Here is a 23,185-nt window from a genome sequence, read left to right as displayed (position 1 = left end):
GCAATGCTTGGTTTCCTGAATTTGCTGGGTGGTGGCACCATGGGATGCATCAGTGGTAGCATGGAATGAAATCACAGTAGCAGCTGTGCCTGATTTGAGAACCACATCTGGGAGAGAAAGAGATTGGACCAGATGGTCCAATCCAGTCTGAGGCTGGACCAGAGGATCCTTGAGGTCCCTTCCAACCTGGTATTCTGTGAATACTAAACTGAAATGATCATTCATTTCTTCTAGTAATCCAGTCTGAATTTTGGGAAAGGGATGTCCCATTTCAGCAGGACTTTTCCATTCAGTTTTTTTCTTCCCAGACCTAGAGGAAGCCCCAGTTATTAAATCTGCAACTTAACCTTTTGGGATCAATCCAAATGCAAAGACCTGTATATGGCCATGTAAGATTTATGATAAATAATATTATCTTGGGTTCTGCAGAAAAGAATAGTTTTGAAAATCAAGGGCATACTTTGGATGAGGTTCGTGTCTGAAGGTGTAGTCAAGTCAGTGTATTAAGATGGGAAATAAATAGCTTGCATTTCAAGACTGGGGCCAACCTCTATTCTTAGAGCAGTTTAAATCCTCTCTAGATGCATTAATGCTCTTAAAACTGATGTAATTTAGCACCTGATTTCCAAACCTGGTTCCAGTTTTAACAGATGCAAGTTTTACAGCCTTAGTAAATCACACTTCACCACTTTGTGGGGTTAATTTAGAGCAAATTGCATCAATGAATTGCATTCATAATATTTTGAATGCACTTTCCTGTTGTGCTGAACAACAACCTGTTATGAAGATTGGACATTTTAATGCTGCTGGCAGTCAAGTAAGAATGTACCACTTCCATCCCATTTCTTATAATAAAGTAGTTTATAAGTTTCATAAGTGTCCTTAGTTATGACAAATAGCTTAGGCTGGAGACATAAAGGCATTATTAGGGTAAAAATTGGCTCCTCATAGGAACTCCAACACAGCATTGAGGCTCATTTATGTCCCCATCCCACTCCAGTATCCATCTCCTTGTCACCTTCTTACTAATTGTTCATACTGGGACTTTTCAAAATCATCATCCTCATCTCTGTGCGTGTCGTGGTGTGTGTATGGTTCTATGTACGCTCCCACCCTCTGTTGCGTGCTGCTCCCTCCTTGTGTTGTGGGGTTTGGATGATGTCCTGGCTGGAGGCATGATATCCCTACTGTCCCCAAGTGCTTGAACATTATCTGTGCTACCAGGAATAGCAGATTTGCCTTCCCTTTGGATAGAGGAGCTGGAGGTAGTGTGGTGTTTGTGCTGTGCTGGGCGGGGTGATGGAAGCTGGCAACTCAGAAGTGTTGCTGTGGTGTGTAGCATGAGCTGTGTGTGTTCCTGTGGCGTGCAGATCTTCTCACCTAGCTCCCCTTTAACCGAAACATGCTTCCCTTGCTAACAAGTGACACACGGACCAGGAGGAGAGAGAGAAAACATTAGATGCCCCAGCCCAGAGGTCCATTCTCCATGTCTCTGGAGGGCACGGTGGCACACAGGAGTGCAGGGTGCCCTCCATCAGTGTTTCATAGCAAAGCTCAGTCAAAGTGCTGAGCAGAGCCCTGCCTTTTCTCTGAGGTTCTGGTGAAATGGTGCAATGCAGTAGCTGTTCCCCAAGCTGCTCTTGTAATGGCAGGTTAGGCTGAGCATTCGATTCAGATTGAATTTCAGGTCAAGAACGTGGATGAGTTTACACCCATTTTTAATAATTGTTTCAGTAAAATAGTGGGCATTTTCCACCCATCACCCTGCCACAGGAACAGTGAATTTCTGTTTCCTTATGTGTCTTTTTACCTTTGCATGGAAGCATCTGTGGTGGCCCAAGAGGTGGCCACCTTCAGCACAGTGTAGACCTGTGTTATGCAAAGGAAGGAGCTCCTTTTGGGATCCTGAATCCTTCAATCTAGTGAGCTAATGACCTCTGAGACTTGGATCGGTGGGAGCCCTGGATTTGTGATCCTGGCTAGAGAAAGTGGGGCTGTTATCCTGGGTATGGACCTCACTGAGAACCTACTGCACCAAAGAACAGTTGTGCACCCTCCGTTAACTGCTAAGTACACTTTGTGCTTGATTTTATACACCCATCTTGGAAGGAATCTTCCAACCCTGCGGTGGGTTTGAAGGGAGGAGACAGCCCAGCACTCGTGTGCTGCTCCACTGCACCAAGGTCAGCTTCCTCCTGGCTTCTTGAGTGAAGGGAATCATTAATTCATCAGATCAGGATGTGCTCTCTGGATGGCAGCAAACAGAGCTGGCCTGGGGAGCCGAGCCAAAATTTTCAGGCCTATTTTTACTCTTTTCTCCATTCTTAGGATTGGAAAATGTTCTGATTGCCTCAATCTTGTGAGCACCAAGCTTGCTCTGCTGAACAACTGGGGGTTTTTTTTGAGGATGAGTTTCATGATGCAGAGGAAAGGCTTTTCCACTTGGGGGTTTTTTTTTTCAGTTAGAGGAAAACTATGAAACTATTGGTCTCATAATGGCTGAAAAAACATAGGCATGAATCTTTCTGCCTTTATTTTACAGTAAGCAACAACACCTCAGCCAAGACCAGTCTGCAAGCACTTGTGCTCCTTTCCTTCCAATCCAAAGTTGCCGTTTTGGACCAGTTTGGGTCATTCTTGCTTACATTAAGACCTTGGTGGCTTATTTTCCAGCAGAGCCATAAGTATATATTGCCTTGGGGTTGTGGCTCTTTGGTCTATGGTCCCATCTCCATGGACAAGGGCATGCTGGTGGCTTAGAAAGGATTTTGCAGCCAGCCATGGGATGAGCTCCATCGGCCTTGAGCCTGAATGCGGAGTCCCCAAGTGATTTCTTAAGTAGGTGCTGCTCTTCCCAACCATGTGCAGCATTCTCCATCCTCCCCCCGACACCTCCAGCTCATATCTCCCTTGGCTGAAAACCTGTGAATATCAATGTTAAATATTCATGGAGCAAGCCCCAGTCTCCCAGGGCCTGAGGGAAGAAACCAGAAGTGGATGTGGGAGCTAATTCAATGGCACAAAAGCAGGACAGGCAACAGGGTGTTTCTTCATTTATTTTACTTTTTAATTGACCAGGATTCCCATTGTCAGGTTCTTCCTAAGAAAAGAAGGAAACCCATCCCTCCTAGAATGCAATGATACATGGTTTTGCCTCATCTGGGAGCAAAACCTGGTATGGACAGTAGGGAATTGGTTGAGCTTGACCCCAGAGCACACTGCTCCCAACCTCGGGTCCCTGTTTTCTCTGCCCCATAAGCTGCTCCTTTCCATGCCTCCCCACATTGCCAGGAGCAGCAGGGTTGAGTTTTCCCATTTGCCTCCGAAACTGGAGCTTCTCTCCGCTTAATAAGAGCTAAAGTGCTGACCTCCACACAGAGCAATGCCAACCAATAGACTGCACATGGTGAACCAGCTCTCCTGCCAAAACACCATGATGCTGCACAGAACCCCTGGCAGCCGCTTGTGTGTTGGGACATTCCAAATCCAGCGGTGCAGACAAGTTTCTCTCTCTCTTTGCTGTCACCCTTTCTCTCTTTCCCCACCGCTCTGCCTTAGGACACTGTTGGAAGTAGCAGCCAAACCCCCCTCCATCCTTCCCGAGCTGTCTCCCAGTTGCGCTTGGTGGCACTAAGCTGGTTCTAGCTGAAAGGATGGGGCAGCAGGGAAAGTTTCCAAGATGGGAGGCTCTGAAGTCAGCTCTGCTTGGATATTAATGGTCTTTGTTTTCTCCCTCTAGACTAATCCCTCCTCTGAACCAGCTGGAGCTCCTGAGGAACCTGAAGAGCAAATCGGGACTGACATTCAGGTTAGCAGCAGAGTTAAGCAAGCTTGGAAAGCACACACTTTGCAACCTTTTCCTTTTGTTTTGTTTTCTTTTTTCCTTTTTTCTTTAGTGTATTTTTCCTTTCTGCCTTTTGCATATGGACAGCCTTGAAGATGTGAGAGGTTTTGGCAGCTGGTCCCCCGTGGGTCGTTCAGTGACCTCCTCCCCATCCCTCTCCCATGCTGTATATGACTTTCTTCAGCCTAACTTGGCTCTGGAGTAATGCTACAGTGCTTGACTGAAAACACAAAGTCGTATTTACAAAGGGTCTGATCGAGGTAGTGTTCCCAGTTTTCCTCTGACCTTTATATTCTTCGCCACCCTCAGAGAAGACTCAGGCCCACGGTGTGTTACTTCATTCTCCATCCCCAAAAGCAGGCAAGGTTGTAGTGGTGAGAAGTTTTTGCTATACTTGCTATGGTAAGGTGTATGTGATGGTCCCAGAAGGTCAGGAGTCCTGCTTGGGAGGGGTAATTCTTGGGGTTTTTAAGCAGGCAAGGCTGCCCATTTGAGGAATGGGGAGTCTCCTGGGAGACCCCAGGAGGGATGGAGAGGTGCTGGCCATGCTGGTGGGCATCAGGGCAAACTGGGGAGGTGTGGGATGGGACCTGCCCTGGGCTGTATGTCTCTGCAGAGAGTAGAGATCTGTAGACCTGTGGCAATATGTGAGTGTTCGAGTTAGCGACTGAGATTGGGCTTCCAAGCTTGTCTGAGCAAGGAGCAGATGGTGGAGGGGTATTGTTTTAGTCTCTCCACACTGCTGCCTGCAGCTTAAGGAAGAGGGGTCAGGCTCTGTGCAGGTCTCAGTGGTCACTGGTGGATGGAGGCAGGGCCAGGGCTGGTGCAGCATCACTCAGAGAGTGAATTGAGCTCCTCCTGCCCAGGTCTTCTCACAGTCCAGTTTGTCCCTTAGACTGTCTGGTGTTAGGGGAGGCAGACCCTTATTTGCTGAGAAACAGCCTGCTCCCTCCCATGGGGCTGCAGGGGCAAGGCTGCTCCAGGGCCCCAGAATAAATGCAATTTCCCAGTATGACAAAGCTGTGAATCAGAGTAGTTAGAGGCAGAGCAGGTTCTCCTCATTGCTGGAGGGAAATGCCACCAAGATGCCTGGTCACTGAAGGTGAGGTATTTATTTCATTGTGGCCTTAGCCTGGCTTGCAGTGTGATGCCTACCCTTTTGCAGGTGTTCAGCTCACTTTGTCCTCAATGTCAATCAGATGGTTTGGGATCTCAGTAGGAAATAATGTACAAAAATTGTGGCATCCCACTGCCTCCATATAGCCTTTGGCAAAGTAGCTGCCAAAGGCTTTGGAGGCAGAAACCCCACCTGGGGTGTTGGGATGTCAGGGCAGAGATCCATGTTCCTTCCCACCGATGTTCCCTTCCCAGCATCATGCGTTAGCACTGCAGCGTGAAGCCATGCATCAAAAGATGTGACATGAGCTCCGTTCCAATGGCCAGGGAGGAAAAGCACCAGGGTCCCAGGAGCTGTTCAAATCCTTCCCTATGTGCAGAAACACCTCAGGGCGGTGCATTCCCAAATGAAGGGGGCCGCTCTCTGAGCCCACAGAAGTCCTCCTGTGCTCACACGAATCACACGACCGTCAGGTGTCTCAGTCATGCATAGGCACAAGGATGGGTTGGGATAAACTCTTCAACCCTGTGCGTTGTATGTGTCTTCTCTGAGGTTGTGTGAGTCTCCAGTGATTTTCTGTCCGGGCCAGAAACTCCAGGAATTAAGTGCTCCTTTTCCTTTCTTCTGTCCACAACTTTCACTCTAGTTGTATTGTTTGGTATTGTCCTTTCGTTATGTTTTAACAGTGAAGCAGCAACATCTTTTGCCACCTGACACCATGCTAATGTACTATTGCTTCTGTTTAAAGGAAAGAGCAGCAGCCTGAACCATCGCCAAGGTCTGTATCACTGCCAACACGCCATCCCCATGCATTACCTGTAGATATCTATGTACGTGTGTGCGTGTGTGTACCATGTCGTGGTGCCATCGAGGGAAGCATTCTAGGTATTAACGTGCTTTTTCTGTGCTGTGGCAGTCTAATGTATCTCTGTGTTTGCTGGACCTTAAATCATATCTTCCTTCCAGTTTGCCTTGGGCTGTAGCTGCAAGGATAGTGAGGCTGTGGGGGCTAGAGAGAGCGTTGGGCAGCACGGGCAGAGCTGGCAGGCACTATCTGGGGTGATGGCAGGGCTTTGGTTTATGCTGCTTTATTTCTGTTTCGTTGCTGGAGTCGTAGCTGAATCAGTACAATGAGGCCTGATGAGCGCCAGTGGCTGGGTGATGCTTTGCCTGTGTCTCCATCACCCAACGCTACGCTGGGTGGAGGTGACATGGGACCATGAAGCCACCACCATGTCACCGAGTTAGCAACTTCTCTTGAGCTCCTCTCGCTGCAGGGCACTGCACGGGGCTGCGTGGACCTGCTGCTCCGTGGGACACAGGAGGGCTCTCTGACACCGCACGACGTTGCATGGCAGAGACTCCCTTTTCTCCAACCCCGTTCCCTTTGGCCTCGCAGCCTCTGGATGAAGCACGGTCCCTGCTCCGTCTTCCCTCCACGCCTGGAGTCCATGGTGCAGAGCGTGCTCAGGCGGGCGCCCTCTGAGACGTGGCGAGCACCTTCCAAGGCCAGCCATAAACCTCACCTATGGGAGAGCTTTTCTCTATTCACATGTCCTAGGGAAAGCAGCAGGGCTGGTATTTGGGATATTTTTCAGATACTTTTCATCCCCTTAGAACTATTGAATTCTGGTATTTTGTGTCCTATATTTTCCAGTTCTTTTAAGAAGTAATTCTGAGACTGAATCTCACTTTTTGTCTTGGGAGGCAGGATGCAGAACTGATGATCTGTGGAGATCATCTGCTTGGCTTTTCAGATCTTCCGTCTCATATCTTAAAACGTAGCTTACAGCCTAAATGTTGTAAATAATATGTTTTTCAGAAGCATAACTGGAGCCTGGCATTTTGCAGATGAAACTTTCTGCTGTGCCTTTTAGCTTATAAGAGGCCAGAAACTTAATTTTGCCCTGGCATAAAATCCAACCAAAGATATCTGGGTTGATACGGTGCTGACTAAAGGAAAGAAGATTTCATCCTTCCTTCCTTACCCCCGACCCCCACCCATTTTTCTGTCTTTCATTTGAGCTTTTCCTTTGCAAGCAGAACCCCCGTAGCACTCCAACCACTTTCCTGCCAAAGAAACCAAATCTCCAAGATCATGTTTCAACTATCCAGATTATGTTATTTTCCCTACATGGAGTCTCACAGCTAGAGCAGAGGCAGGGTCCATCCAGCTTTATTAAAGCAGGGAGAATAGCATGGAATGGGCTCTCTGGGAGCAGAGCAAGGCTGAAGTCTTGGCCACCAGCATGGGGTGGACATCAGGAGGGTCAGCTCCATAGCTGAGGAAATCTGAGGACCAACAGGGTCACAGCAGCCAGCATCCCTCCAATCACAGGAACCACTCTTATTTCTGAAGCACTAGTCTTATTTCCTACTTTTGAATCTCAGTCCTGTCTTGCAGTGTTCACTTTGTCCAGTTAAAACACTAGGTTGGATATAATATTTCTTTGTAGAGGTTGCAGGTTTTTCCCTGATCATTTTCCACGTTGCTTTCTTAATCTTATGTCACAGAAAGAAGTAAAAATAGCCTTTCACTGTCCTTTTTCAGAGTATTCTTTACTATGTATAGCTCCTTCATCAGAGTCATTCCCAAATGCTGCTTTCCTGCTCCTGCAGTGTATCTGTGTCTTGTGGCACAGGTGGATTTTGTTGCCCCCTGTTGTAAGATGCTAAACCTGATCTTGCTCAAGCTGAGGGTCTGCAGTTGCCATATATATGGCATTAGAGTACTTTCCTCATTGCTTGGTTCTTTGCTGCACCTCTGTGTTTTGTTAGGGCAATATCAATTCTCCCTGCTCCCATTGCCCTTTTCCATCTGATAACATTTTAGAGCTCAGGAAGGAATTTTGCACAGTAGTCCTGATATTCAGGGCGTCCCAAATCACCTATTTTCCCAAGCTAAAGTTTCTGGATCTTCCACATTCACATCCCAAATCTCCCACCCACTTTTAATTCCCAGCAGCCTCCCGGCGATGCTCAGTGTGTCATCCTGCCTTTGGAAAAGAAAACTCATCCTGTTTCTCAGCCCACCCGCCAGTTAATCATCCAGCTGATGCCCGTCTGTCACTGATGACTGTTCCACTTGGGAGACTTCTCGGGATGAGCTGTCTCTCGTAGCAGACCCCAGCACCACACTTCAGCTGGTAAAGGATTTGCCACTTTCCATCGATGTAAGAAAACATACAATCTCTGATCTGGAGATAGCTGGATCTTCCTCCTGTTGTAGTTACGTGTAGGGAGTGGCTGATTTCCTATATCCCTCTTTCCATAACTGATGCACCACAAATTCCTCACAGCAAACAGAATAGAAACAGCTTTTTCACTCTTGCGTCTTCATCTATTTTAAGTTAGAGAAGGGATGCTAGCACAGCTCATGGAACGTGCTGTGCAAGACAAGCATTGCTTTGCAAGGTCAGGGCACATCCCAAATGCCCCACAGCCATCAGGGTCTTGCCCGTGCACTGTCAGTGATGCTGCTCTCTGACTCCGGTGCTGCTGTAGCCATGCTGATTTCTGCCCAGACAGCACTCAGGGAGCTGCTGCCCATGGTGGGAGGAAGTGAGGAGGTGATGGGGTTAGTGTGGTGGAGGCTTGGGATCACCTGGAATTACTTGTGTGGCTTTAGATTTGGTCTTGTAAAATGGGACAGCCGATCTGAGAGACAAGTTATGTCCTTTCTCTATTGATTCTGCTTTGTTTTCCACCATGAGCTCGTCTGCATCCGTCTAGTGCCAGGAAAGCTCTGTGCTGACCTGCTTGGAGGGACAGGAGCTCACCTCCCCAAGACATGGAGCCCAGGCTTTGATGAGCAGAAAAGATGCTGGCCTTTTTCTACATGCTACAAACCTCTTTCCCCTGTTTATTTCCCTCCCTTTTTTTGCTTACAAAGCTTCCTCTGTTGCCTGTCACTTTGGGTGCTGTGTCCACCCTGTCATCTGAAGTGGTCCCTGCCCTTCCCTGGGCTGGCTGCTGCTCTCATGCACAATCTGAGTTCTCTCTGCCCCATAACCCCAAGGAAGGAGGGTTGCTCCATGGTTTTCTCACCCCACCTGCTGTGTAAAGTTAGCAAATCAGAGTGATAACGGGGTTAATCCTCTGTTAATCAGGCTGGAAATTCGCTGTGGCATCTCATCTCTGTTTATTTTGTCTTCTGATTGTAATGTCAAAAAGACAAACATATGGTTAGGCAGGACTACGGAGGCTCCGATGTGAAATGTGTGCTTTGGATGCTCTTTAACAGATGGCCTGATAAACATCTGAAGGTATCCATGACCACGTTTCTTCCTCTTGCATTTTCCAAACTATGATTTGGTGAAAAGCTAAAAATTAATGAGCCAAATGATCATAATACATTTGTAACAGAGAAAAAGAAACAGAAGGGTTCCAGGGAACTGGGAAGCTAAAACTCAGATTACTTTGTCCAGCATGAGTTCAGCCCTGTAGGCACAGAGAGGAACCTCTTTGGAAGGTTGTCCTCAGTTGTGGTTTGTCCTTGCCTTGAATGAACTCAGCAAGACCTTGGCCATTGTATTGAGTGAATGCTGGACAGGGTCACCTTGTAACGTGTCTGTGTATCTGTGCGTATATCTCTATTTCAGTGTTTGTGTATGTCTGTCTGAGATACACACAACATGAATCTCTCTTTTCAGGGGTGTGATTAAGGCTTTTGTATGCACTGGAGGATGCCTTTGGTTGACTCAGTGGGCCCCTGCTCATCCAGCCTAGAGTGTATGAGGTGTCGCTAACTACTACTGCCGATGGAGAACAGTGTCAATCACAGGAGCCCCGTGGGCCACGTTAGCCTGGGTTGGCATTTGACTGTCTAACCCATTAAACTGGTGTCGGAGACTCATGCTGGGACTGACAGTAATCTGGAAATAATCAGTTGCCTTCTGGGGAGCAGATTATTTGCACAGAAGGGACTGCAGCTTTCCGTAGGGACTGCAGAGGAGACTAAGAGGAAAGTGACCCCCGTGTCTCCCTCAGGCTCTGCATGCTGAACATCCCGCTCCCATACCGCGATGCTCCAGAACAGCCCTGGTAGCACCACCAGTCCCCGGGGCTGCCTGGTGATTGTGGGGTCCCTTTGTGGGTACCTGAGGAGTCCCCAGGATGCTGAGGGTGTTGTCGGCTGAGTTTGCATGGGATGCTGCGGAGCAGAAAGAATTCCTGCTAATTCCTTCTGTGTGTACCCATGAGCTCCTCCGACTGCCGAGTTCAAGTGTAAAACGAGGTCGGATTTTTATGCCCTTCAGCCTTTTCAGCGTGACCATGAACTCAGCAAGCGATACCAGGTGGGGTGATGGGGGCCACGTCATTCCCCTTGAGCAGGTAGAGGGCTGCTCCATGGCGTGGAGGACCCTGGTCGTGGTGGCGATCTCCGGGCAGGGCAGTGCCTGAGCAGTGATTTGGGATGGGCTCAGCAAAGCCAGTTACTCCCCAGAAGTAGCAGGGCTCGTCTAAAAAGTGCTATGAGAACATGGATGTTCAAATCTCTTCCCATAAGGGACCGCACCACACCCTGTTTTGATCTGCTTTTATGTTTTTAAATGCCAGGCTTAATATAATGCTATTTCCTGTATGAGAAGTGCAAATAATTCACAGATTAACTAGCTCTTTTTTGTGATTTTTTTAAGAAGAAATTTGAACCTTTTAGATGTTGTTGGACAAAACAAGGTAAAGTTTTGGCTCTCCATGGCTTAGACAAGTTTAAAATTGTCTTTTTTATATCTGTTTAGAGGAAGAAGAATACTTCTTGTTTTCCCAATGCAGATGATCTCCCTGCAGTCAATTGTAGCTAAACTGACGCCACCAGTTCAATGCAGAATGTGTCATTTCTAATAGTGACATTTATTGACCACAGTGAGACAAATCTCAGAAGCCCTCTTGATTTTCCTCCTTTATATTCACTTAACGCTCAAACAGATAAATCCTGTCATGAACCCGGCCCTCAGAACGCCTGTCTTTTAAACCTAGAGTCAGTAATCAAAAGTTTCCTGTCTGGCATTTGCTTCCAGGTCTAATTTTTACTCTCCCCTCATTTCCAGTAAAAGCAAACCGTGCAGAGAGTCACTATGCGGATGCTGCTCAGGAAACTCTAGGTACCACGGGAAATGCGTCGCACGAAACTAATCAAAAGCTGCACGGCTCATTCTCCCTCTACCCTGCTACCACCCGTTCTGATCACTTCTCTGCTTAATAGAGGTACTAGATGAGTAAAAAACAAAAGGTGCAAAGAGCCTCCCCATTGCCTGCTCAGAAATGAGCTGCTTCCTTGTCTGCTCATCATGCAGAACACATGAATCAAAGAGACGAGGATGGGGAATTTGGTCTGGGTTGAGCAAGCCAGTGTCTGCTCAGCAAGGAAGGAGGCCAGGAACTGAAGTTGAACAAATGATGGAAAATTACAAATAAAAAATATTAAAATTTTAATTATTTTCTTTTTAGAGACCCCTTCCTCCCTATCCCATCCCTTCTCAAGGTCCAGGGAATCCTTGTGAATTGAATTGCGCTGTACGGCAACATCAAATCGGTAGCATGAGAAATACCAGCTTCCTACCTCTGCTCAGTCACCGTTCCTTTGGCTCTCTGAACACTACAAATTGACCTTACCTAGTCTTGTGGCCTTTGGAAGCCATGGCTTGCCTATCTAGCACCTCTACTACGCAGCTAGAGAAGGACTAATCTCAGCCTGTCCCACCAGATGAGGGGATACGGGTTCCCCTTAGTGTTGACATTGGCATTGTGAATGGTTCTGTTTCTAGATCCTGTGGGAACAGATAGATAGAGCAGAGGGTTTCGCAGGAGCAGTGTTTTCATCTTTTTCATCAGGTTGATAATTGTTAGGTAGCTTCAAGAATTCCCAGTGAGCATCCCTTAGTGCATCTATCTAAGGGTACCTAGACACGTATATCTTATTTTCCTTATGCATAAATACATCTACTTCCATGCCTGCACTGGAAGAGTCTCTTCCCCCACCCCAGACACTGCTTCTCAGCAGCAAACATGCACCTTCTTGAATTACCAAGCCCGGAGTTTGCATGCTGTGAATGCTGGCAGGAGAACCCCATCAGCTCTTCCCCTAGAGCCAGGCAGGTGGAAAGCAAGCCCAGGAGTGGCAGGACACTGAGTGATGCCGCATGTTTGTGAAGTCGGATTTTTGCATGCTCTTCTTTTTGGAGTCCGTTTTAATTCTCAAAATCACCAGTCTCTCTATCCCTCAGAAAGCCAACAAACTACAGATTTAAAAGTATATGTATCTCTGATTTTCTCCATTAATTGTTCCAACCTGTATCTTTTCTTTTCTTGCTCTTTATTTCCCTGCTGGCAATTTTTACTATCTGTCAGTCTAGAGGCCGGGACTTACGCCTGAGACTTGTGTGTCCCAGAAGCAGCGCCGTAAATCCCATCTCTGAATGGGTAACAAAGAGGAATGGAACATTATCTAGGCTTCATAATAAGCAGATCTCCATAGTAGGAAATCCTCTCTACCTGGATAAATAGCCTGACTCTTTGAGTTATCCTCCTGCTGCGTGTTTTGACAGTACTGTGGCCTTCCTTGAAGTTTATCCTTGAAAGGTCTGGTTTAAATATTGAGTGATCATTTGCACAGGCAGCATTCAATACAAATGGCAAAGATTTGGTCAATAGTCTAGATGGAAAAAATTATCATGGTTTCTTTAGTGTTTCCATTTCCCAGGTGAGGTTATTTTATCCATGAAGGTGTAGTGCAAGCAGGGAGTCCTCCACAGAGGAAGGCTCCTTTCAGTTGCTTAACGTTGAGGTTGGTTTTGCAGAGATTAAAGCAAGCAGTGATATTTGTAATGCTGTCCTCTCACCTGTCCGTGTCCAGTTCTGTTCTCTGGAAAATCAGCCACTCTGATCTTAACGTCTTCCTTGCATGTCTTCCTAGGCATGAGTTTTTAATTGGTAAAGCCACTATAATGTTTTTCTATTTTCTACTGGATTCCTTCCTGCTGTGGTCCTCATGTCATCTCCCCTGTCTTGAGTTCTGCAAGGGAGGGGGAGGATGATACAAATCATTATCTCAAGATCTTCTTAATCCATTGGAGACCCTGAGAAGGAGGATTACAGACTGTGGTTCTTCCCAGTCAAAAAGGAGTCTTGAGCTTTGAAGTAGCTACAAGGGCATCTTTGTTACCAGCATCCATCCTGAACGTAGTGTTACACACACTGTGCTTTAGTAAAGCTATAGGTTAACCGTGAATGGACATAAGAATAGTTCAAATGTCTTGTTTTCCTGGACCCTTGGGCTCCCTGCCTGCAGTCCCCCATTGCACAGACTGAGGGACACATGCCAGCACTTTGATGTATCTAAAGGCTGAGTGCTAGAAGCCTTCACCTAGGATGCATATTGCAGAAGAACAGTAAGCAATGAGATAATCATGGAAAACTCAGTGTAAGTAAATTAATAGAAAACTCCTTAGAAGCCGTGGTTTCTTAATGCACTTAACCAATGATCTCTAGTCAATAAATGCAATAATGCAAGCATTTTTAGCCAGTAATGTAACTATACCAAGCCAGCTTAGCAGGTCTATCATATTCTGCTTTGTAAGAGACTTTCCTGGTGTCTAGTCGGAGAGCTGAAGGCACCACAGAGACCTGACAGTGGGAAGAAATGGCATGGAGACCAGTGAAGGAAGGGTGTTTGCAGAGCCCTTGACTGGCCTGCAGGTCTGGGTGTAGTGTGTTTATCTTAAAGTCTTGTTCAGGAATGATCAGCCAGCTCAAAGATGCAGTTTGGCAGCTCTGCTTTGCTCCTGGAATGCAAACCAGCTGAGCTGGCAAATAGCAAAAGGTTGTGAAAAGACATGTCTGATGTGATGTTTGGCAGCACTCAACTTAAGTTTGGGAGGAAAAAGGCTGTGTATTAGAAACAGAGGAGTGATTATAACAGAACGCTGCAAAACACCAAAGGCCAAGGTTAAAGACACATTTGGTTCCAGTGTCCCTTCACTCATCCACTGCCCCATTCTTGGCCAGGCTGCTGTGGTGGATGCAGGGATGGTGCAATTCTGGTCTTTCACATTAGGAATTCAGTGACTCCCTTCAACCCAAGCCTTAACACAGTGGTTGTGGGTGAAGGGAAGAGGGATTACACACTATGACATTGATTGTTGGCTGACCTTCAGTTTTCCTTTTGCCCAGGTTCTGCTTCTACAAACTCCGTTCTCTGGGCTGAATTCACCTTTGCAATGGCTTTCCTGAAATCACTGCAGACAAACCAGGTTTAAGCCTGGTCCTCTCTTGATTTTTGCATTAGTCATGGCAAGTTTTGCACATACAGGTGTATCTTCCTTGCCTTCATGTCTCCAGTAATTGGTTTCTGCCTCTTCTTCATACCAGTAACCAGACTGGAGCCCAGTGATAGCCACAAAGGTTGTCATTGGCTCCTGGCACTCCTGCCTGGTTTCAGCAAGCATTTCTCATATGCCATGAGTTCAGCACAAACTCTGGGTTAAAAACCAGCCTCATTTCCCAACAGGACATAACCTCTTCCTCCTTTCTATAGCTTCTCAGAAGAGTGAATGCTATTACTGGTTGAGTTCATATGCAGAGATGGATCTGAGTCCATGCTAGTCCAACTCCAGTGCTTGCTGCTTACAAAATGAAAGGAGAAAATGAAATAATTGCTCAACCATAGTTTAAAATCAATGTCAAGATGTTACAACTGATACTTTTTATTGATCCAAAATTACTGCTAATGTAATGAGTCCACATTTTTTAAAAGTGCTGATTTAATACTGTAGAGGAATGTGAAATCAATCCCAACCCAGAGGGTTTCAAACAGGAGCTTGAACCCCCAGCATCCTAAGGAGGCTGATGGCAGCTCATGTGAAGGTTGGTTCTTATGCATTTTGCTGCTGAGTCCTGGGTTGTTGGACCTGGATGAACATAAATGCTAAGCCCACTAAAGCAGTGAGCATCTTCCCATCAGTTGTGGGTCCTTGCATTGGTCCTTGTGTTTTCGTCCAGCATGGGCTCTCATTTTTTCACTGGCAGCAGAGAAAAAACAACTCAGATTCTATCCTATGTTAAATTCAAGTCAAAAGCTGAAAGTTTTGTAAACCTTCCCCGAAGTCAGCCTGGAAACATAGTTTTTTTTTTTTGTTATTGAATATGCTTTTAATAGATGCCAACTGAAATTGGTTATAAAGACCTAGGAACTAAAGCACTCCCTATTACGCTGTTACGGCTTCCCATAATCTTTATCTCTGGTTGCAAAGCCACAGTTTTCTTTCCCTTCCCATTCCCTGGCACAAGCAGGGCACCTGCCCTGTGCTCATGCTGCTCTTGGCTATCACGATTTCAAGCTTCAGTTCATGTTGTTGTGTGTGGTTGTATTACTGCTTTCCTCATGGTCACGTCACCAACCCATACACCTTCCACTGAAGTGAGGCTCATTTACCATCTACTTGAGTGAGAGCTAAATACCACTTCTCTAAGACACTCCACATCACTCTGCATGACTTTCTGGTTGAATGAGAACATGATCTTGGATTACCTGACTGCATATATCCCTATATATGTCTATATTTCTTTTGGACTCTTTCCTACCAGCTCCTGCAGACCCCAACAGCATTCTCCTCTGCAGAGATTGTACTTGCATGTGATTCCAGGTGTCATTTCCAATGAGAGACTTGCATGGCAGAAGGAAAAATCCTATTAATTGTTCATATTGTCTCATGTTGTCTATGTTAAAACAAAGAAGTTACATCAGGTGTTGGGTTTTTTTCTGAGTAGTGAGTATTCAGGAACAAAACTCACCCAGATCTTAATTGTTTATCAAATTTCTATGAGGTTTTTCAATGCGTAAATAGCAAGAGGCGCAGCACTATCAGGCTTTAAGCTCTTTGCTCATATTCCCCACTGAGTTCAACGCTTTCTGTTTTGCCTTTTGTGATTCTTGCAAACATCTGCAACACGTTTATTGTGGGGATGGAAAAGGGACCCCAAAGAAAAGGCCCTGCTTTACTCAGTGATAGACAATGGCTTTTACGCTGAGATCAGTGACGGGAGCAACTCAGCAGAGGATGAGGCACAAAGAGGTTGCTCTGAATTCTGAATCTTGGTGTGTTGCTGATTCAGTTTTATACAACTGATGTTTAAAAAAGACCAGGTAGTTCAAAGTATTGGTACTACTGAAATGCAGTAGATGCCAGGACTATTCTTCTATGAAATCAGCTAAAATAAAGCCAAACCAATCCAATTGGCCTATTTTGGATCAAATGACAACATTTCTACCTGGTTTTGAATCCAAGAAACTTTCAAACCTTTGGCTCATTATATATGATGATTTTGGTAGCATCAGTGACTAAGGCTTGTATCCAGAAAGGTATTTGGGCATATGCTTGTTCCTAGATTCCTGTGTGGATTTGTAGCTCTGATTTTCAGCTCTGCTGAACATCTGTTGGTCCCATGGCTTTCAGACAGACCCTGCAGGTGGGCAGCACACTGGATGTGAATCTCCAGTATTTAATCTGAGTTAAAAATGCAGCATTAATTGGAATAATTCTGCCTTTTCTAACTTGGTCATGAGCAAGTTTTATTTTCTCTCAAATGTATTTTTCAATGTGAAGCTGTTACTCAGCCAATGGCCACAGATAACCCTGCTCCTCATTCCCTGGGTGCTGCATCCAGGCATCACCCGGCATGATGCTGCGCAACTGGAAAATGCTGCCTCAGCACCTTTCCCTCCCTGTAAACGTTCAACATCGCACAATGTAAAGTGACTTTGTAAAAATAGCACCTTCTTACTCAACAAATCTGCTCCCTATGTGTCTCCGAGTCACGTCTTCTTCCTTTACTGAAGCAACCAAATGTCTGTTCCTGTCAGCAGAGTACAGCTGGGGAAAAGGGAGGTGGATTTTGCTTTGCTTCAAATATCAGCTAAGTTCTGACTGAAGAACCTCATTCTGGTTTTGAAGGCAAAGCAGGACTGTTTGGCTCGAAGTTTTCAGGTGGCGTTGCTAAGAGACAGAAAAAAACACAGTTCTTTGGTTGGTGACCTGGAAATCTGATGTGGAAATCAAAATTCCTGCAATGTTCTTCCTGTAAATTGAGTCAGAGCATTTGCAGCAAACCAGTAAGTGGCTACTGCAATGGAGCAGAGTATTGGGAATTAAACAGAGTATTGGGAATTAAATGCACTTCTGATTTACCTATATATAGTACTGGCTGTATGTGCAGGTGCCTTGCACTGGTTGTCTAACCTCTAATAGTGTAGTTTAATAATCAATTGCTATTCAGAAAATAGCAAATGATCCAATACTGTTTGCAGTTGGTTTTCCCCAATGCTGTCTCTATAATGTTTGCCCTTTCATAAAGATTCACAAATTCTTTTAGTTTTCCCATTTTCCTGTGAAAATTCAGCATCTTCCTGTGGGTGAAAGTGTTTAATTACAAATTTCAGAGTTTGGGAAATAATCAGAGCTGGGTTGTCACCAGGCTATTCCTCAGTGAGATCGTATCTGTTTCTGGAGAGATCTTTTCAAACCAGAATTACAAGGTTTAAAAGAAATGGGATTCTAATAGAAAAAAACAGCAATAAAATGCCATACTCTGAAGCTGTCAAATTTGGCTTTGCATATTTATGACACCCATAGCAGACCTGCAGATAGATGTTAGCTTATGGATTGAATCGTTATAGGATACAAAGGAGTTGCAGATTGAAGTGTTTGTATTTAAGCATTTAAATATGTAACTGGAAAAAGTGGAACTCTCTGGAATATCTAAAAAGGGCAGTTCATGTTTTAAGTGGGAGGAAATACAGGAGCTGAAGGAAGGGAAAGGACAGGGCTGAGCACCAGAAGTGAAGCGTTTGTAAGAAAGTTTAAAGTTTAAGGTTAAAGGCTTTACTAAACTGGTATTTTCTTACTAGATACAGGGTTGTGGAAGGCAGTTGTGAAAGAAAAGCTTCCTCACTCGTGATTGGAGCCGATCAGTGATTTAAGGAATCATAACCTCATTGTTTAACGTCATTCTGTCCCGCCAGCCCTGGCATCCCACGAGGGGCTTCTGTTCAAGTCCTCATTATTTTCTCTCTCTTAATGATCATTCCCATTTCACTCATTATGGCGGAAACATTTCTACGATGCTTTAAAAAATTCATAAAAATATATATATTTGGAAAAAAAAGAAAAAAGCCAACAGCAAAACTACATCTCACTGCTGCTTGGAAGTGCTCTTGGTTTCTAATGGCTGGTGGGGAAGGACTGCGTGGTTTCCAGAATGACTCCTCCTGCTGTCTCCTTTTTGTCTTTGTTTCAACGTGTTTCTCTGAACAGTCAGAAGGTCAGTTTGAAAGATCGTGTCTTCTCCAGTCCCCGCGGTGCTGGCACCAAAGGGAAAGGCTCTCCACAGGCTCAGGGCATCAGGAGGTCCCCCAGCGCTGACCAGAGCATCGAGGACAGCCCAAGCAAAGTGCCCAAGAGCTGGAGCTTCGGAGACCGCAGCCGAGCCCGGCAAGCTTTCCGCATCAAGGGAGCGGCGTCACGGCAGAACTCGGAAGGTGAGGGCTTGGGATGCCTCTGGGCACACCTTAGAGCAGCTCCAGTGCCTAAAGGGGCTACAAGAAACCTGGAGAAGGGCTTTGGACAAGGGCCTGGAGGGACAGGGCAAGGGGAATGGCTTTAACCTGCCAGAGCGGAGATTGAGATGAGCTCTGAGGCAGAAGCTCTTCCCTGTGAGGGTGCTGAGGCGCTGGCACAGGGTGCCCAGAGAAGCTGTGGCTGCCCCATCCCTGGCAGTGTTCAAGGCCAGGTTGGACACAGGGGCTTGGAGCAGCCTGCTCTAGTGGAAGGTGTCCCTGCCCGTGGCAGGGGGTTGGAACTGGATGAGCTTTAAGGTCCCTTCCAACCCAGACCAGTCTGGGATTCTGTGATCTAGAGATGGATGAGCTGCACTTGGCATTGTTGGATGCCACCTTAACGCACTGTTGGAAATGCTCTTATTTGGATGCTCAGCAAAGACATCTCTGGTGCTTCCCCTGGGGTTGCTGTTTGTGATCTGATTCATCTTTCCTTGCACGGCACCAGGAAATAGTAATGGGTTTTCTTTATTCCTCCCTCTCCTAAACCCAGAAGCAAGCCTCCCTGGAGAAGACATTCCTGATGAGAACAAAAGCTGCAACTGCGAGTTTGTGACGGAAGATTTGACACCAGGGCTGAAAGTCAGCATCAGGGCAGTGTGGTAAGAGAGGGAAAGGGGGGAAGCAGCCCGGAAAACTAAATAATAGGGGAAAAAGAGACATTTCAAGTCCAAGCAGAGGTGGCAAGTGCTGAGATGGCTGTGCTGCAGGCTGCTTTCCCCTGGGTGGCCTGCCCTCTTTTGCAGAAAACACTGCCAGAAAGGGCAGTTTTTGCTGAGGAAAGGAATAAATAGAGAAACAGGAAAATCCCCTGCAGGGATGCATCCAAATGCTCATTCTCACCAACTTTGAGGTTTAACGCTGACGTTTACAGAAGCAGTGCAGAGAGATGTACTGCTGATGGTCCAAGGGGCATTGGGGGACCACAAGCCCCTGCATCACCTTCCCCTCTCCTATTGCTGCATCCTTTCCCAAACCCACAGGGTTGGGATTTATTCCATTTTCCTTCCAAAGCATCTCCCTGCGGTGTGTTTTATCTGCCATTAAGCAGGTCAGGCTGCAGCCCAGGGGCTATATTTTGTCTTTCCTGTCCTTCTCCTTCAGCATTATGAGATTTCTGGTCTCCAAGCGCAAGTTTAAGGAGAGCCTTCGGCCCTACGACGTGATGGATGTCATCGAGCAGTACTCAGCTGGTCACCTGGACATGCTCTCCCGGATTAAAAACCTTCAGGCCAGGCAAGAGACCCCTCTCTTTGCTTCAATTTTTCACTGATTTTTGGTCATTGTGGAGGTGTTGGCAGGAGACAGACACTTTCCTTTGCAGCTACAACTTATTCTTTTTCTTCCTAAGAGGAAACCACAAGGAAAACATCAATGCTTGTGGCTGGAACCCACAGGGATGAGCAGGGCAGGGACTGCAAACAGTGGTGTTATGCCACTAAAACTGTTCCACCCCAGGATATACACACAAAAATCATAGAGTCATAGAATGGTTTGGGTTGGAAGGGACCTTCAAAGGTCATCTAGTTCAACCCCCTGCAATGAGCAGAGGCATCATCCTACTTCACTTCAGATGTTTCTATCATTATAGTGTGTCCCATAGGTAAGGCAGGTGCTGTATTTCAGCTTCTGTGCTCAAATTTTAGGGGAAGATGAGTTGGTTTTAATAGGGGAAAAAATGTGGAAAAGGGACAAATGGAATCAAAAAGGGCATTTAAGATTTCAGTTTCTCCTGAAACAAACAAACACAAAACAGATCAATTTTGTCCCCTGAACAGAGGATCTGAGCTAAGCCTTTTTGTCTGACCGCTCAGATGATGTCCTTCTTTGAAAAGGAGACCCCAACACCCCCCAGCTTTGTCGGCTCAGCAGAAGTAGCCCCAGTTGTGCTGAGCTCGAAGGACGCCCAGAACAGAGGCAGGGCTTGGCCACAGGCTGTCTCCAGTCAAAACAATAACACCATTTACTTCTACACTTGGAGAATGATATTATTTCCCTTGATAGATGTGGCAGCCCAGCTTCACCTGGAAACCATGGGGGAAGTTTTTCTTTCATTTCAAACCCTTCTAGGTCCCTGGTAGGATAGGAAAATAGTGTTAGGAAAAAGAGGAATCTCTCTTCTGCTGTGAATCTCTCAGAGACCATTTTAACTCTGCTATTTTTGATGTTCAAGCAGCAGAGAGAACTTTCTCAGCGTTGCTTCACACTGTGCATTTCCCAGAAGGTAGATTCTCCCTCATGGTGGAGACTAAAATATCCTGGAGAATTTCCTCTCTTTCAACCTCTCACCCCCGTTCCGTATGAAGTCAGTGATTACAGATCCAAGACATGGAGCTGAATCTGGAAGGGGAAGAGAAGGAGGAAGGGCTTGATATTTCCTAACTTTAATAAGCTGAAATGAGAGGCCTCCAGGCTGCCTCTCTGGTAGGGAGTGAGCCGTCAGGGTTGTCATCTCCACTGGCTCTAGGGGGGACATGAGTTTTCAACACCCAAGTCTACCATTGCTGATCCTTTGCTGCAAAGGCAAAGTAGTTTGGTTGGCTGTTTAACTGGGGAGGTTGGGGTAAGGAATTGCAGCTTTCAAAGACCAAACTGAATTCTCCCCTTAGCTGTACCCGTGGGACTGCAAGGCTGAGGTTGCTGAGGTTGGACTGGGCTAGGGTTGCCATCCACCCCATTGCAGGGAAGTCAGGAGGACCAGGAGCTGCTTCAAAAGTGTGAAGTACTTGGGTTTGGAATCCAGGGCTACCAGGCAGCTTCGCTGGTTTCAGTGTCCCCACTGAGCAGATCAGTGATGGGAGCAGATCCCTTTTGGGGTCATCCTTCAGAGCACTCATTGTGATAGCTGGGTGAGCACCAAGAGGTCCCATGGCTGGTCAGCTGCCCAGTGCAACTGAAGGGTCACCCTATAGACAAGGTGTGTACCTGGGGTGACCGTGGCCAACGTTGGGGCATGACTAAGTGGCCTAGAACAGTGAACCCATATGGTGGAGCCCAGGGAGGTTGTCACGGGGCCCTTTGGAGAAGAGATATCTTTATTTTCCTTTCCTTCAGCAATCAAAGCAGTGTATTCTCCCTGCCAGCTCAGCTCAGCTTAGCAGGGCTGCCTGGGACCTCCCATAGCCAGGGCTTTGGTGGATTAAAGCTGCATTCAAGCAGCTTTCTGGGGTGTTTACATGCACTTTCCTCTTTAATCATTAATGCCTCTGTCACTGTGTCTGTAATGTGCTCTTTTCAGTGTTGTGTTCACACTGTCTCGTGTCTCATCCTGACACCTTGCCAACCATGGATGTCTCCCATTCATTGAGTATACAATCCTGCAGCGTATCTCACAGAGTCTCAACAGCTCGTGCTTTTCTGACCTAGCTGAGGATGCGTTATCTAGCACTGGAACTGAAAAGAGAATGAATATATGTTGTTTCATATCCAACTGCCTCAATGGGATATCGCTACACACACGCAAATATATTCCAGAGGGTATCTGGGGTGGGGGGACCACCTGATGATGTTTCAGTGGTGCCTGGATCTCCAGATCTTACCCTGAAGAGGGAAGACTGTGGCTTTCACTGAGAACGAGGTGGTAGGAGAGAGCCTTCTGTTTCCAGTGGGATCTACGTTCAATTTCTCTCTCTTTCTCTCTCTGTCGTTCTGTTTTTCAGTTGTTTCTTCCTGCAACTTTTTCTGACCAACTTTTCTCTCCATGTTGCTTCATTATGCATTTTTGCTGGTGTCTTTCTTTTCTTATTTACTTTGCCAGGATAGATATGATTGTGGGTCCCCCACCCCCTTCAACTCCCCGGCATAAGAAGTATCCAACCAAAGGACCCATGTATTCTTCCAAAGAATCTCCCCAATACTCGCCTAGGTTAGGATTCACCAAAATGCCGCTTTCTCTGGATTTTTCATTTGCTTTATGTCAAACCCCTTTCATGCCAGTTATATGACGGCATTTATCACTTGGGTATTTATTAGCAGCTTGCTAAATCGTGACTCAGAAGGGGTTGCTACTCTGGGTGTGCTCTGATTTACTTTCAGGAATGAGACTTCAGATTAAGCTAGCCAAAGGGGAAAAAGGACATTCATAGAGTCATCAATAACCATCAGTTTCTTCAGCTAGTGTGTTTTCTATTTTCAGTCTTCTTCTAGGTGTTAGAAAGCAAAATTACATCTTTTTTAAACCTCTTATTTTGTTAGGCTATCTTCAAATGTAAAAGGTGGAATATTTACCCACAAAGCCAACTTAAACTGAGCAATCTGCTCTCTAAAAGGCAAAGCACTCTACACACAAGGAGAGGAGCCTCTGCAGCTCTTCGTACTCTGAAATGAGTTTAATTCAGTGGGCAAAGTAAGAATGAAGTGTTTCATACCCGGTGAATACAGTGGTCTCTTCCTTGCTGATACAACTCTACTGACCATGGGGGAGGAAATGTGTTAAAATATTACTATCACGGGATTCATATTAAAATAATAGTAATAATCCTGATTTTTACAACCAAAAAGAGCAGGAGTCAAACCCAGCCCTCAGTCACACAGCGAGACTTTTCTTATTGCCCTTATTAAAGCCTCTCATTGCCTTTATTAAAGTCTCTCCTTAGGTAAAACCTCACCTGAA

At 46.1% G+C, this 23,185-nt stretch overlaps 1 protein-coding gene across 16 annotated transcripts in view; it reads left to right on the top strand.

Moving 5' to 3' along the window:
• The window catches only part of KCNQ2 (potassium voltage-gated channel subfamily Q member 2), a 73,178-nt gene that overhangs the window by 34,352 nt on the left and 15,641 nt on the right, over window positions 1–23,185 (top strand). For 3 of the 16 annotated variants that reach the window (XR_003994009.1, XM_030503230.1, XM_030503228.1), the window contains 6 exons: window positions 3,740–3,808; window positions 5,710–5,739; window positions 11,012–11,065; window positions 18,272–18,495; window positions 19,067–19,175; window positions 19,678–19,809. Coding sequence is in view for 14 of the 16 variants with exons in the window: in XM_030503230.1 (XP_030359090.1) it covers window positions 3,740–3,808; window positions 5,710–5,739; window positions 11,012–11,065; window positions 18,272–18,495; window positions 19,067–19,175; window positions 19,678–19,809 (618 nt within the window). In the remaining 2 variants the exon portion in view is untranslated. Of the gene's footprint in view, window positions 1–3,739; window positions 3,809–5,709; window positions 5,740–6,238; window positions 6,585–11,011; window positions 11,066–18,271; window positions 18,496–19,066; window positions 19,176–19,677; window positions 19,810–22,330; window positions 22,439–23,185 lie in introns of those variants that run through there. The other 13 variants (XM_030503237.1, XM_030503235.1, XM_030503234.1 and 10 more) reach the window with 11 other exon arrangements.

This window comes from Strigops habroptila, chromosome 13 (assembly GCF_004027225.2).
Source record: "Strigops habroptila isolate Jane chromosome 13, bStrHab1.2.pri, whole genome shotgun sequence".
Taxonomy (NCBI): Eukaryota; Metazoa; Chordata; class Aves; order Psittaciformes; family Psittacidae; genus Strigops; species Strigops habroptila.
Note: the sequence above shows the minus strand (reverse complement) of the source record. Positions and strands in the feature narration are given on the sequence as shown.